The sequence below is a fragment of the Microcaecilia unicolor genome, chromosome 9, assembly GCF_901765095.1.
Source record: "Microcaecilia unicolor chromosome 9, aMicUni1.1, whole genome shotgun sequence".
Taxonomy (NCBI): Eukaryota; Metazoa; Chordata; class Amphibia; order Gymnophiona; family Siphonopidae; genus Microcaecilia; species Microcaecilia unicolor.
Genome location: NC_044039.1, coordinates 105,529,777 through 105,544,628, shown reverse-complemented (window position 1 = coordinate 105,544,628; position 14,852 = coordinate 105,529,777). Strand labels below are relative to the sequence as shown.

Sequence of the window (14,852 nt, the reverse complement as noted above, 5' to 3'; positions counted from 1 at the left end):
ATTATTAATGACCGGAATACTTTCATTGCGATACCAGAATATTTTCATTGGATAAGAGGCTTTTAAATGGAAAGATTTAAAAATAAATAATTGTTTCTTGAAATATAGTAATTATTGTATATAAGGTAGAAGCAATAAATCTAATTCGGAATAAATATGAGTGTAGGTGAGCCCATAGTTTCCCTAGCACATTTAATTACCTATTTAGAATCAAGCACTTGAAGATGTTTTTATTTTATTAGTTCAGAGCTATTCTCTGTATGCAAAGATTCAGCTCGTCCAAGCTATTTTTAATAATGTCATATGGATGTGAAAGCTGACAGTGAAGAAGCAAGACTGGAAAAAAATTGATACTTTCAAGTTATGATGTCGGCAAAGAGTACTACACATTCTGTGGACTGCCCAGAGAAGAAATAATTCAGTATTGGAGGAGATCAAACTTAAGCTTTTCTTGAAAGCTTTAATGACAAGACTTCAACTGTCCTACTTCAGATCCATCATACAAAGAGAAAGATCATTCAAGAAAGAAATCATGCTTGGGAAGGTTGAAGGTCAGTGCCAAAGAGGAAGAAAGCAATATGATGGATTGATATAATAAATGAAAAGAACAGCTGATATCTATCTGGACAGATCATTTTTAAACATTTGGAACTCCATTTATAAACTGTCAAATGAAAAAAAGTTGAAGACTATAATGACTTTACCCAGGAATGGCTATCCTGTCAAGATCGCCCTAACAGCAAAATGAAAAAAATTAGCCATAAAGTCACAAAGAAGCACAGATTTACCATGAAAATATTTGAGGAGAATGTCAAGCCATTAATCCATGAGTTGAAGCTGAGCAAAAGTGGGCCATGCAGCAAAGCAACATAACATTCAAGTAAATGTACTACAGATTGAAGAAGAAGAGATTTTGTGTTTTGCACTAGCCAAGTCAAAGTCCTGATCTAAATCCTATCAAAATATGTTAGACCTGAAGTAAGGCATTCATGCAAACAAGCTGTCAGAAATTGATGAAACAGTATTACAGAAGATCATGGTTTCTTCATCAGCAAAATAAGATTCTCTGCTGCTGTATACATTTGACAGCCTCCTGTATACTACATCCATGCAAGTTTTGTGATAAACACAGCTCATAATTTGTACATAGGCTTTATTTGTCTCATCTGCATAGTATAATATTTCTACATAATTAGTCACTTGATCACTTTTCACATGCATGATTAACACTTTCATGCCTGATTCAACCTATAAGAAAGAAAAATGACATGGCAAGTGCACCTTTAGTTTGCAAAAGTTCATTACAGAGCTACTCTTCAGGCAGAAAATTCTGTATTCAACTGCCAGTAGTTTGGTCAGTTTGCCAAGCTCTATTTTGACTACTGTTATTTACATAAACACACATCCTCTGCATAGAACCCCTCACCCATTCTATTACATATGCATTTTTGTATACACTTACACTAACCTTCACATCACATTACCTCTTTTTCCAATGTCATAGGAAACAGTTCTGTATAGAAGAATAGGCCAATTTCTCAAAGGCTATGTAAGAAACCAGTCAAATGTTTAGTTGAAGTTATTGCTGCTGAAGCAGTCAGCTAATAAAGGGTTCACATATATTTTGCACACAAGGATATTTACTGTTGAATCTCCCTATTGAATGATAAAATTATATCCTTTGTTATTTTACTTATTCAGTGGGATTACATGTCCCTCTTACCAGGGTTTAGATTTGGACCTAATCATATTTTGAATATAAATTATACTAAAATACAGACTAATATAGGGAGTTCACAGACTTTCACAGCATTCTGTGTAAATCAAGCTTGATTTCAGTTCTTAATATATGGGCTTCTGGGTCATTAAAATCATAGTCCTTGTTTGCAATCTACAGAAAAGTCAGAAATTGACAATATTGTGCCTTGAATAGGGTAAAGCATTTTGCAGGACAGTGATGGAAATGCTTCTGCCTGCAAAATCTCTATTTTAAGTACCATGAATTTGGCATACTTTAGCAATAGTGTCTTTCAAAAATCTGTGTTTGGATACATGATTTAATACAAATGTAGAATGCTGTTTTCCTTCTAGCATGCAAAGAAAGGTTTGTAATTCTCTGGTATTCAGAAATCTCCAATTCTGAGAAAAGGAACATTGAGAATAAGTTGAATGCGAGAGGTTCTAAGTTTGCTGTCAAATCACTCACAGAAAAGAACTTTGTTATTTAACAGGAAGAAGAAGAATATGAAACTAAAGGAGGCCGTCGGAGAACATGGGATGATGATTATGTGCTGAAAAGACAGTTCTCTGCTTTAGTTCCTGCTTTTGACCCTCGACCTGGTCGGACTAATGTTCAACAGACAACTGATTTGGAAATTCCTCCTCCTGGTAGGTTAAACCAGAGCTAGTACTGCAAGATGACAGAATTAGGTAGCAAGTTTTACTGACCTTACTTTGCTTTCATATAGGTGTTGCATTATTTATGGTACATACATGTAACTGCAAACATTTTTCCAAGGAAACAAATGAAAGCAGCAAATAAGGGTATCGTAGGAGTAGTGGGATAAGACTTAAGTCACTCTGATATTAGTATCTACCTGTTTCTAATTTTTTGTCCTCCATGGAGAAGCAGGATAGCAAGCCCTCACAGATAGGGGACCCATCTGATGGACAGCACGTGACGAAACTCCCCCAGCCTAGATTCTTCTAGAAGCTATTGAAAAGCAGTTGTGCATATGCATGCTGTTTTCAAGACTTTTCTTTTATCACCACCATCTGGGGGTCACATACATTTTTAAGTATTAAAATGGGGTCAGTGTGAAAAGTTTGGGAAGCACTGCTCTAAAGGATTTCAGAGACTGACTGGGAAACAAAATAATACCTTTCTCCAAGGACAAGCACAAGTTCTCAAGGCATGTGCAATATCACAGATGGAGCCCACCTGAGAGAGGTGCTCCAGCTTAATCGCTACTAGGTGACTTTGAATTGTTTTACCACGTGTGTGCTTCACCTGGCTGTGTAACGTGGGATCACCTTTGTTTTTCCACAGAGCTGGTCAGATGCATGTCAGTGGAGCTCACATAGTGTTCTGCTTTTTTTTTTTTTTTTTTGTAAAGCTTTTGTTCTGTAAGTTTTGTACTCATGTCGCTGTAGTATGGTATCTCCCCCCCCCCCCCCCCCCCCCCCAATTTCAGCTAGCTTCTGGATTATTTGCCGCACCTTTGCCAATTTCCAGGACGTTGGCAACGGAAGCTTCATTGAGGCACCAGAGATCATTGTAGTGTCTGTGCCCAAGCCCCTATACCCAGACTTCTCCTTTGGGAATATTTTTCAGGGTCTTACTCTGTGCTGCTGGGATTCTTATTATGAGCCAAATGTATTCCTGAAGAGGGTTCAACAGACTTATCAGATTTGTCTCCCCCCCCCCCCCCCCCCCCCCCCAAAAAAAAAAAAAAAAAAATATGACAGAAGAAAATCCCTATTGGATGAGTTCTCATTTGTTGATTTTTTGTGAGGGAAATGCCTGATGAGACCTTTCTGTCTAAGTTAGAGATGGAGGGTGATCCCAGAACAGAAACATTTCTTTAACCCCCCTTCCCCCACCAAAGGAGGTTAGGACAGTGCCTGTTCACAGAATCCTGAAGGATGTACAGAAGAGAATGTGAGAGTCCACCTTCTCTGTCGCACCTTTTATATTTCAATATTTTTATTAAGAACATAGTACAAAGACAGTAAACCGTATAAGTGTAAACTTAACATTGCGGCAATAACCTCTCTTATGACAGGGTTAAAGATAGTGCAAAACAGCCATCAGATTTATGATTTAGTAACTTTTCTCCCCCCTATTCCCTTTTACCCCCCGTCCCTCCCTTCTCAAGTTGGTATTCTTTACTAACTTCATAATGATATTAGCCTATATCATCTAAAAACTTCCCTATAACAAAAGTTAACCATGATACATATTGAAACTCAGTTAACATATACCATAAGAGATCCTGATAAACAGGGTCAAAACTAGTCTTTAATCTTCTTAACCTAAATCCCTTCTTCCTTATCTCCCCAAACTTCCCCCCTCCCCTCCCCTCCCCTCCCCGTGCATTGCTTACAGACAAATTCTCTTTACTGGTTCCAGGGAAGTCTATTCAAGATATGGCTTCTCGCCTTAGGTGATATAGTGTTTATGTATGCCCCCCATATTGCTAGGAACCTCCGCTGCCTTCCCGGCGACAGTCCTGCCCCCCTAGACTCCCATGTCAGCAATTCCTGAAGTCGATTCCTCCAGTGCCAAAAGGAGGGTGGGCAATCATTAGTCCAATGAAGTAGGATACATTTTTTCCCCAAAATGCAGGCCTTGCTAAGAAACAATTTCTCCCCCTTTGTGGTTCCCATCCAGAGTCTAGGTACACTGAATATAGCTCTTTCAAATGTTAAAGTTATTGTGCGCCCCAACACCTTGGTCAAGTATCTGCCAATTGCCGACCAAAATAGTGATATTGACCTACATTGCCAGATCCCATGGAAGAAGTTTGCCTCCAACCTAAAACATTTCCTACAGTGCTGTGTAGTCGATACTCCTGCTCTAAAAGCTTGTCTCTGAGAGAAATACGCCCGATGGATAGTGCGAAAGTGACACTCCTGTAATTCAGCATTGTGTACTATGGCTACCCCACTCTGAAGAGCTGACGATATTAACTGTGTAGAGATGTTTTTGCCCGACTCTATGCTCCATCTATTTGCTACCTCTGTCAGGTCCCGTTCCATTGCGAGTCTACCCAATTTACCATAAAACCAGGACACTGAGATTTGCCCCGCTGCATCTCCTTCTAATAATTCTCTTAATTGTCTCCCAAACCGTGGGTGCAGGCTATCTGGTGGGAGGGTGTTTACATAATGAGACAACTGCCTGTACGCCAACCAGGCAGCTGTCCCCTGCCCACACTTCTCCAAAAAGTCAGTATATGAGAGCAAGGATCCGTCTTCCATTACCAGCTCATCCATCGAATGGATTCCCTTATTCTCTAACAGTCGGAAAATCCTATTTTCATCTCCCGGCCTAAATGACACATTCCCCCTCAAAGGTAGCCATACACTTCCTCTACTATCCTGCCCCCAATACATGAGCACTGTTTTCCACACATGTCTCATTGACTTTAACAGTACACTTCCTCTTACTTTTTCTGGCAAATCTCTCCTTGGAGAATGCACTAGGGAAACCAGGTGCCAAGGCCTGTAGAGGTCTCGCTCAAGTTCCACATGTGTATAAATATCTGAATCCATCAACCAATCTCTCAAATGCCTTAATAGGCATGCCTGGTTATACTTCCGGATGTCTGGGAGTCCTAAGCCACCCATCTTTTGCGCCCCTAATAAATATTTCCATCTCACTTTAGATTTTCCACCCCACCAACAGAATTTCATCACTAGTTTCCTAAGGGCTTCTAAGTCTTTTTTGAGTAACCACAGAGGAAGGGTCTGTAGAAGATAAAGCCATCTAGGGAAAACCATCATTCTGAACAAATGTAATCGTCCCAATAAAGTTAATGGCAAATTAGCCCAATTCATCAGTTGTTCCTTTGTCTCCCGGAGGAACCTTTGCACATTAATTTCATATATCTTTGTCGGGTTCATTGCCAATTGGATCCCCAGATATTTAAATGAGTCGTTTGCCCACTGTAATGGGAACCCCGCTCCCCACAACCTCCGCAAATCGTCTGAACTAGCCAATGCCTCCGATTTTAAAAGATTTAATCGGAAACCAGAGAAGTCCCCATACTCCGCCAAACTCTCCATCAGGTAAGGCAGGGAATCTCTAGGTTCAGTTATTAATACCAATAAGTCATCTGCAAAAGCAGCTGTTTTAAAGAGAAAGTCCCCTACATGCACCCCCTTCACATCGGAATTAAGCTGCAGCTCCCGCAACAGCGGGTCCAAAGTTAAAACAAACAGTAAAGGGGAGAGAGGGCACCCCTGTCTAGTCCCTCTTCTAATCTTAAATCTATCTGAAGTTATACCATTTGCATACACACATGCCTCAGGGTCTTCATACAATGTTCGCACAGCCTCATTAAACCAGCCTTCTATCCCATAAGCCTTTAATATACCAAACAGGAAGCCCCAGTCCACTCTATCAAACGCTTTTTCTGCGTCGAAACTGATAAGTAGAGCTGGGTGTCCTTCCAATCCAATTGTCTCCAAAGCTGCCAGGATCCGTCTTATGTTTTTGGCTATAACCCTTCCCCGTGTAAACCCCACTTGGGGCTCAGCTACTAAGGATGGTAATACTCTTGCCAGTCTGTTTGCCAATATCTTGGCCAAAAGCTTGACCTTGGTGTTAAGTAGGGATATGGGACGGTAAGATTCTGGTTGATCCTCAGGTTTACCAGGTTTCCTTAATACTATAATCTGTGCTGTGTTCAGGTGTCTCGAGAGAGCTCTTTGTTGGACAGATTTCTGAAAGACTTCTGTCAGGACCGGACCAATGTCATCCTGTAATAGTTTATAAAACTCATTGCGGAGCCCGTCGGGACCAGGCGCCCTCCCAAGAGCACTTTGCTTAATTACCCATGCCACTTCCTCTGTGTCTATTGGGGCACTCAACTGTGATAATTCTTCACTCGTTATCCTAGGAAGCTCTATGCTATTCAAATAAATGTCACTATCTACCAACTGAGATTGCTGTGACTCATATAGTTTAGTAAAAAAGTCCCGAAGCACTTTATTGATTGCCTTGTCGTCATTCACTCGCTTCCCTCTAGAATCCACCAGTGTGGCTATCTTACTCCGACCCGTACTACCCTTCGCTAATCTAGCCAGGAGAGCGCTACCCTTATTTGCGAACTTATAAAGCTGAAATTTATAATAAGCCCATGATTTCTTTGCCTCTGTATGTATTAACTCGTTTAATGCTTGTTGGGTTTCCAATAATTGCTTCTTAAGTCGCAATGAATGACTCACTCCATATTGCTGTCTTAAGACAGTCACTTGTTTTTCTAGACGCAAAAGCTCTCGCCTCCTCACTTTCCTTTGGTGACTCACGTATGAGATAATTTCTCCCCGGAGAACCACCTTTGCTGTCTCCCAGAACAGTGTTACATTTGATCTGTGCTGTTCATTATCTATTTTATATTGTTGCCACTTGGAGAGTAAGAATGGAGTGAAATTTCTATCTCTATATAGGTGAGAGGGGAATCTCCAGCCGCTCTCCGTTTGCCCAGAGCGCCCTCCTTGCAGGCTTAACTCTACCCATGCAAGGTCAGATATCATTGTAGGCCCTATTTTTGTGTTTTCGACCTGTGTGAAAAGTTCTCTTGATATAAGCAGATAATCTATTCTAGATAGTGTGGAGTGAGCCCTTGACATATGTGTAAAGTCCTTCTCCAAAGGATTTAGTGTTCGCCACCCATCTACCAGACCCAATGCTGACCCTAATAGGTTCACCCCTCTCACTATCCTTGTTAATTCTCTATCTGTAGGGTGGGATCTATCCATTTGAGGATCTGCCACATCGTTAAGGTCTGCTCCTAATATTATCGGAATATCACCCATGTCCAGTATCTGTCTGATCACCTTTGTATAAAATGCTCGATCAAAGGTGTTTGGGGCATAAAGATTGCACAATAGTATAGGTTGGCGCTCAAGGATTACCGAGGCCAGAGCATATCTGTGTAGCACCTTTTAAAAAGGCCGATTTACGCAAAGAGTTCAACATGCTCCTACTTTAGAGAATCAGCTGCTCCTCACCAGGGCCGCCAAGAGGGGGAGCAGCGCCAAGGTCAGGCTGCTGGCGCTGCAGTCCCCAGTCTCGCCTGCCCTCGGCTCCGTCCGCCACCGGGCCCCCTGCATTAAAATCGGCAGCGCCTCAGCTCCGTTTGGAAAGGCAGATCGGCTCCCTTCGGGTCCTCCCTGTGTCCCACCCTCGCGGAAACCAGAAGTTACATCAGACGAGGGCAGGACACAGTGAGGGAAGGCCCGAAGTGAGGCGATCTGCCTTTCCAAATGGAGCTGAGGCGCTGCCGATTTTAATGTAGGGGGCCCGGTGGCGGAAGGAGCCAAGGGGAAGGCAGGTGAGACCCGGGGGGAGGGGGGCGGCCTTGCCCCGGGCCCGGCTTAGTGTCTCTCAGTGGCCCTACTCCTCACCATTCCATGATGGTTGAATTCACTCTCAGAAGAGCTAAAAGTTCCAAGACTTATTTTTCTGTGCCCCAGGGAGAGAAGCTTGGATATTGGAATCTTTTTGGGACAAATGTTTTTCAGAACACTATTCTCTCTTCCCACATAGTTTTTTACCAGCTGTTCACAGGCTTGTTTGAGAAACGTACACAGTGTTAGGGAGTTTGCAGACACTCTCCCTTGGGAGAAGGTCGAGCAGCTCTGTTCACTAGTGGGCAAAGGGAAGGAGTTTGTAAAATATATGCTCTGAGCATACTATGATATTTTTGATACCATATCAAGAGCTTCTTCAACAAATATTGTCACCTGGAGATTCTCCTGGCTTCAGACTTAAGATATGATGTGCTGTGCTATGGAGAGAATTTCTTAGAAATAAAGTACAGGAGGTTATCTCTGTGCTGCCTGATAAGGGTAGCATTCTTAAGATCCTCTCCAGGCCCACTTCTGACCTGTCCTGCTAGAAGGTACAAAAGTGAAGAGCAAAGAAGATCCTGTTACTCTCAAAGGCATAGGTATCATCCTTCCTCTTGCTTTTCCTGGTGAAGACAGGGATCTTGCTCTCAACCCAAACAGCAGGGGACCCAGAAGACCCAACCTGTGCCTCATGCACATCCAGGGGTGGGTTTTTCATTGCCTCCATGAGAAGCATAACCAGTGTCCCAGGTGTAAGTGGAGGATGTTTGCCATCTTTGTGATGGAAAATACCTAGGTTCCTTCTCCTGCCCAACACAAAAACTGCTTGAATAGCTTGTGCATTTGTTGGATTCAGATTTGAAAAAACCCCAGCTCTGCCTGGGTACACCTTAGTGCGATTTATGCAGGATTTGCTTCTATTGATGATTCCCGTCAAGCCTTCTGCAGTGTCTTGGGACCTCAATGTGATCTTAATTTAGATAATGAAAGCTCCCTTTGATAACTTGATAACCTCTGAACTGAAGTACTTGACCTGGAAGATGCTGTTTTTGGTAATGGTGAGTTTTGCAGAGAGTGAATAAGCTCCAGGCTCTAGTACTACTACTACTACTATTTAACATTTCTAGAGCGCTACAAAGTGTACGCAGCGCTGTACAAACACAGAAGAAAGACAGTCCCTGCTCAAAGAGCTTACAATCTAAATAGACAAAAAGTAAAGCATTTAATATTTAAGCAGTCAAGCACAAGAGAACAGTCACAGAAGGACTGAAGATGTTGAAGGGTGGTCAGTGTGATTAGGTGTAACTCTGGTTGGAGTAGTGGGAGAAGGTGATAGAAGAATAGAAATGGGTGAGGTAAAAGTAATGAGTGGGTTGATAGGGAGGTTATATAAGACATGTCACTCTAGGGGTGGGTGGGTAGAGGGGTAGGGTGGGCGGGACTAAGTCTAAAGCAGGAGAAGGTATTCTCTGCAGCCTATCTGTGAGATGGAAAATGCTCTCTGAAGCTGCTGCAGCTATAAGTTGTTAGTTTTCTCTCCCTGAAAGAGATCCAAGCCACACCCACGAAGTTCAAACTGTCAGTTCAAACCGTGAGGGTGCGGCGCGCTGAGAGGGAAGGGAAACGACGAGGAGGCGAGCCTGCCTGCCTGCCTGCTCCTTTCACTGCCAGTTCGCTGCGACTTCGGGTGAACAAAAGATTTAAACTCAGGGAGCACAGGTGCACAAATGGAAGGGAGTGGGAAGGCAGGGAAGAGAGAATTGCTGGACATGGATAGGAGGGGAGTGGGAAGGCAGGGAAGAGAGAATTGCTGGACATGAATGGGAGGGGAGGGCAGGGGAGAGAGGAGAATTGCTGAACATGGATGGGATGGGAGGGGAGGGGAGGGCAGGGGAGAGAGGAGACATGCTGGACATGGATGGAAGGGGAGGACAGGGAAGAGAAAATTGCTGGACATGGAGGGAGGGGAGGGCAGGGGAGAGAAGAGAATCGCTGGACATGGGAGGGGAGGGCAGGGGAGAGAGGAGAATTGCTGGACATGGATGGGAGGGGAGGGCAGGGGAGAGAGGAGACATGCTGGACATGGATGGGAGGGCAGGGAAGAGAGAATTGCTGGACATGGAGGGAGGGGAGGGCAGGGTAGAGAGGAGAATCACTGGACATGGATGGGGGGAGGGCAGGCGAGAGAGGAGACATGCTGGGCATGGATGAGAGGGGAGGGCAGGGGATAGATGAGAATCGCTGGACATGGGAAGGGAGGGCAGGGGATAGAGGAGACTTGCTGGACATGGATAGAGGGGAGGGCAGGGGAGAGAGGAGAATCGCTGGACATGCTACTACTACTACGCATGAAAGCCTACAGAGGAAATTGGAAGGTCATGGGATAGGAGGAAATGTCCTATTGTGGATTAAAAACTGGTTGAAGGATAGGAAACAGAGAGTTGTGTTAAATGGGCAGTATTCACAATGGAGAAGGGTAGTTAGTGGGGTTCCTCAGGGGTCTGTGTTAGGGCCGCTGCTTTTTAATATATTTATAAATGATTTAGAGATGGGAGTAACTAGTGAGGTAATTAAATTTGCTGATGACACAAAGTTATTCAAAGTCGTTAACTCGCGACAGGATTGTGAAAAATTACAGAAGGACCTTACGAGACTGGGAGACTGGGCGGCTAAATGGCAGATGATGTTTAATGTGAGCAAGTGCAAGGTGATGCATGTGGGGAAAAAGAACCCGAATTATAGCTACGTCATGCAAGGTTCCACGTTAGGAGTTACGGACCAAGAAAGGGATCTGGGTGTCGTCGTCGATAATACGCTGAAACCTTCAGCTCAGTGTACTGCTGCGGCTAGGAAAGCGAATAGAATGTTGGGTATTATTAGGAAAGGTATGGAAAACAGGTGTGATGATGTTATAATGCCGTTGTATCGCTCCATAGTAGAATTGGAAAAGGTGCAGCGAAGGGCGACTAAAATGATAGTAATTTATCCACCTTGTACTAAATTCCATAACAGGGTGGTTCTGCACACTAGTCCTAAATTCCTTCCTAAGGTAGTGTTGGATTTCCTATTTATCATCCTGCCAGCATTGTTTTGCAGGCCTCATGCACACAAAGATCACTGCATGCATTGTATTGAAATGGAGTTTTGGCCGTCTATTTGGAGTGGACTAAAATCCTTAGAAAGTCTGGCCAATTTTGTTTCTTTTTACCTAATAGGATAGGGGTTACCATCAAATACACTGTCTGATTTAGCTAGCAGACTGTATTTACTGTCAAATGCTGTGGCAGGTGTGACTCTTTGGGATTGGGTCATATCTCAAAATGTCAGAGCTATGGCTGTGTTGAAAGCCCACCTGAGATCAGCCTCCAGATGGAAGAAATTTGCAAAGGTGTGATATGGATATTCTGTTCATACATTCACACCCCACTACTTTTTTTTTTAAGGTTTTACAATAGTTTCAAGATACTTCTTGATTTAGTAAAGATGATTTACAAAAATAAGAAAAGAATTAATAATAATTCTATACATTTTCCATCTTATATTGACAGGTAATATGTCATAAACGAAAAGAAAAAGGAATCAAGTAATTATACCAGTAATTTGCAATATAAAATGAAAATATTCCATATTATAAATCTTTAGTCCACAACATAGGAGGCCTATCACAGCATCCAAGGAATATCTAAAGTAAATTCTTTCCTTAGGAAACTAGGGATAAGGGAGGGAGTTCCAGGAATTTCTAACTATTTCACGGAGTAGATGTAACAATTGGTCTTGACTGTTCTGAAGGTAACAAGGCTATTTTAAAGTCCAAAAAAAGGTTAAATTGTTTGGGATCAAAAAAGACATATTTAACAGAATTCAATTTTACTACACATTTGCATGGAAAATTTAACCAGAAAAGTGCACCCAATTGATAAATCTTAGGGCGTAATTTAAGAAATTCTTTACGCCTCCTTTGGGTTGCTTTAGAAACATCCGGAAACATTCTTATTTTATAGTTCATAAAGAGCTGATCTCTATGGAGGAAAAACTGTTTAAGGATCCAGTCTCCATCCGGTTGCAATACAAAAGAGACTATTAAAGTCATTGGTATCAAGCCTAAATTGTCATCTTCTAAAGTTTGTGTTAGATTCAAATCCAGAATATCAAATGGTATTTCAGTTCTTTGACCCTCCAGTTGTTCCTTCTCCTTTTTTTAATATGGCAATAGTAAATTTTTGATATTGGAGGGTATGCTTTCTCTGGTATCTTCAGAACTTCACTCAAGTATTTTTTTAAAGTGATTGCTGGGGCTATCGAGGACTGTTTTCGAAAATTTATCAGTCTTATGTATTAGACCGCTGAGCGTTCTCCAAGGTTTCTATTTTATTCTGAAGATATGAATCTTCTTTAATTAAATGGGCTTGTACCTGTTGAAGATTTTGTATTTCTTTCATATTATTCTCTGAGGACAAGCAGGCTGCTTGTTCTCACTGATGGGTGACGTCCACGGCAGCCCCTCCAATCGGAAACTTCACTAGCAAAGGCCTTTGCTAGTCCTCGCGCGCCCATGCGCGGCCGTCTTCCCGCCCAAACCGGCTCGTGTTCGTCAGTCTTCTTTTGTCCGCGCTCGGTACGGTCGTATTTGCGCTGTTCGCGCCCCTTAAGTTGACCCTCGCGCGTCTTTTGACTTTTCGCTAGTTTACAAAAAAAAAAAAAAAAAAAAAAGGGATTTCGGAGAAAGGCCTTTCGGTCTTTTTCCCCTTCCCGTATTTCCAGTTGTTGCCCCGTTAAGTTTCCTTTCGTTTTCGGGGTAGGCCCTTTTGAGGCCTCGGGTCGAGTTTTTCTCTCCCTCTTTTTGGTGCCTTACCGCAATTACAAGTTTTGATTTCGCCGGCGTGATTTTTCCGCCCATGTCATCGAAGTCTCCCAGCGGCTTCAAGAAGTGCACCCAGTGCGCCCAGATAATCTCGCTCACTGATATGCACGCGTCGTGTCTTCAGTGTCTGGGGGCTGGGCACCGCCCGCAGGCCTGTAGTCTTTGCGCCCTTTTACAAAAAAGGACTCAGGTAGCGAGATTGGCCCAGTGGAACGTGTTGTTCTCGGGCTCTTCATCGGCAACAGCACCGGGGGTATCGAGTGCATCGACGTCGACAGCATCAAGACCTCCGACCTCGGCGGCGACTGTATCGATTGCATCGAGGCATCGACCCTCTGCATCGTCGGTACCGAGACATCGGAAGGCTGCATCGGCGTCACCAGGACCTCCACTAGTGCTGATGTCGTCGGACGGTGGTGCTTCGACTGGAGTGCAGGTGAGGGCTGTCCATTCCGCTGCTGGTGGCGGTGAGCCTTCGTGTGGGTCTCCCCCTACCCTGAAGGCTCCTGCGGTACAGCCCCCCTGAGACCGACCGACCTTTGGCCTCGGCCCCGAGGAAGCGACGGTTGGATTCTACGTCCTCGTCGGTACCGGGAAGTTCCGGTGACATGCTTCGTTTGAAAAAGTCAAAGAAGCATCGACACCGGTCTCCTTCCCGCATCGGTACCGAGAGCTCTGGGTCGCCGAGGGAGTCGGCACCCAGTAGGCATCGGCACCGGGAGGACCGCTCACCCTCTGTTCAGGAGGTGTCGATGCGCTCCACCTTGGACAGCCCGGAACAGACTCTGACTTCGACGCCTGCATCGGCTTCCATGTCTTTCTCCACAGCCGCCCTGCACGAGAGTCTCCGGGTCGTTCTCCCAGAGATTCTGGGAGAGCTGTTGCGCCCTTCCCCTCCGGTACCGGGGGTGCTTGCGCCACCGGTACCGTCGAGTGAGACGCCGGCTGGCCCCTTGCCCGGGGTGAGGTCTCGGATATCGATGCCGCTTGCGATACCGACTGCGGTCGCCTCCCAGGAAGGTTCCCCGACGACGTCGGCGGACGAGGGAGTCTACCTCTCGACGCTCACACCGTGGCCGTGTTTCCACGGAGTCGAGCCGGGCACGGCTTCAGACACAGGTTCATGAACTTGTGTCTGATACCAATGGTGAGGCCTTGTGGGAGGAGGAGGAGGACATCAGGTATTTCTCTGACGAGGAGTCTGATGGCCTTCCATCTGATCCCACTTCCTCCCCTAAAAGGCAGCTTTCTCCTCCCGAGAGTCTGTCTTTTTCGGCCTTTTTCCGGGAGATGTCTACGGCCATCCCGTTCCCCGGTGGTTGTGGAGGACGAGCCCAGGGCTGAAATGTTTTTAGCTCCTGGACTATCCTTCTCCACCTAAGGAAGCGTCCACAGTACCCATGCATCATGTCCTAAAAAAGACATTGCTGGCGAACTGGACCAAGCCTCTAAGTAATCCCCACATTCCCAAGAAGATCGAGTCCCAGTACCGGATCCATGGGGACCCAGAGCTGATGCGCACTCAGTTGCCTCACGACTCTGGTGTGGTGGATCTGGCCCTAAAGAAGGCTAAGAGTTCTAGGGAACATGCTTCGTCGCCCCCGGGCAAAGACTCTAGAACCTTAGACTCCTTTGGGAGGAAGGCCTACCATTCCTCTATGCTCGTGGCCAAAATTCAGTCTTACCAGCTCTATACAAGCATACACATGCGGAACAATGTGCGGCAGTTGGCGGGCTTGGTGGACAAGCTCCCTCTTGAGCAAGCCAAGCCATTTCAGGAGGTGGTCAGGCAGCTGAAGTCATGCAGAAAATTCCTGGCCAGAGGGGGGGGGGGGGTATATGATACCTTTGATGTTGCGTCCAGGGCCGCTGCTCAAGGTGTGGTGATGCGCAGACTCTCATGGCTGCG

General features: G+C 44.7%; 1 protein-coding gene across 1 annotated transcript in view; it reads left to right on the top strand.

Annotated features, from left to right (window-relative positions):
* The window catches only part of HECTD1 (HECT domain E3 ubiquitin protein ligase 1), a 324,415-nt gene that overhangs the window by 212,189 nt on the left and 97,374 nt on the right, over positions 1-14,852 (top strand). Inside the window, 1 exon segment of the mRNA XM_030215386.1 lies at positions 2,232-2,388. Coding sequence (XP_030071246.1) covers positions 2,232-2,388 — 157 coding nt within the window.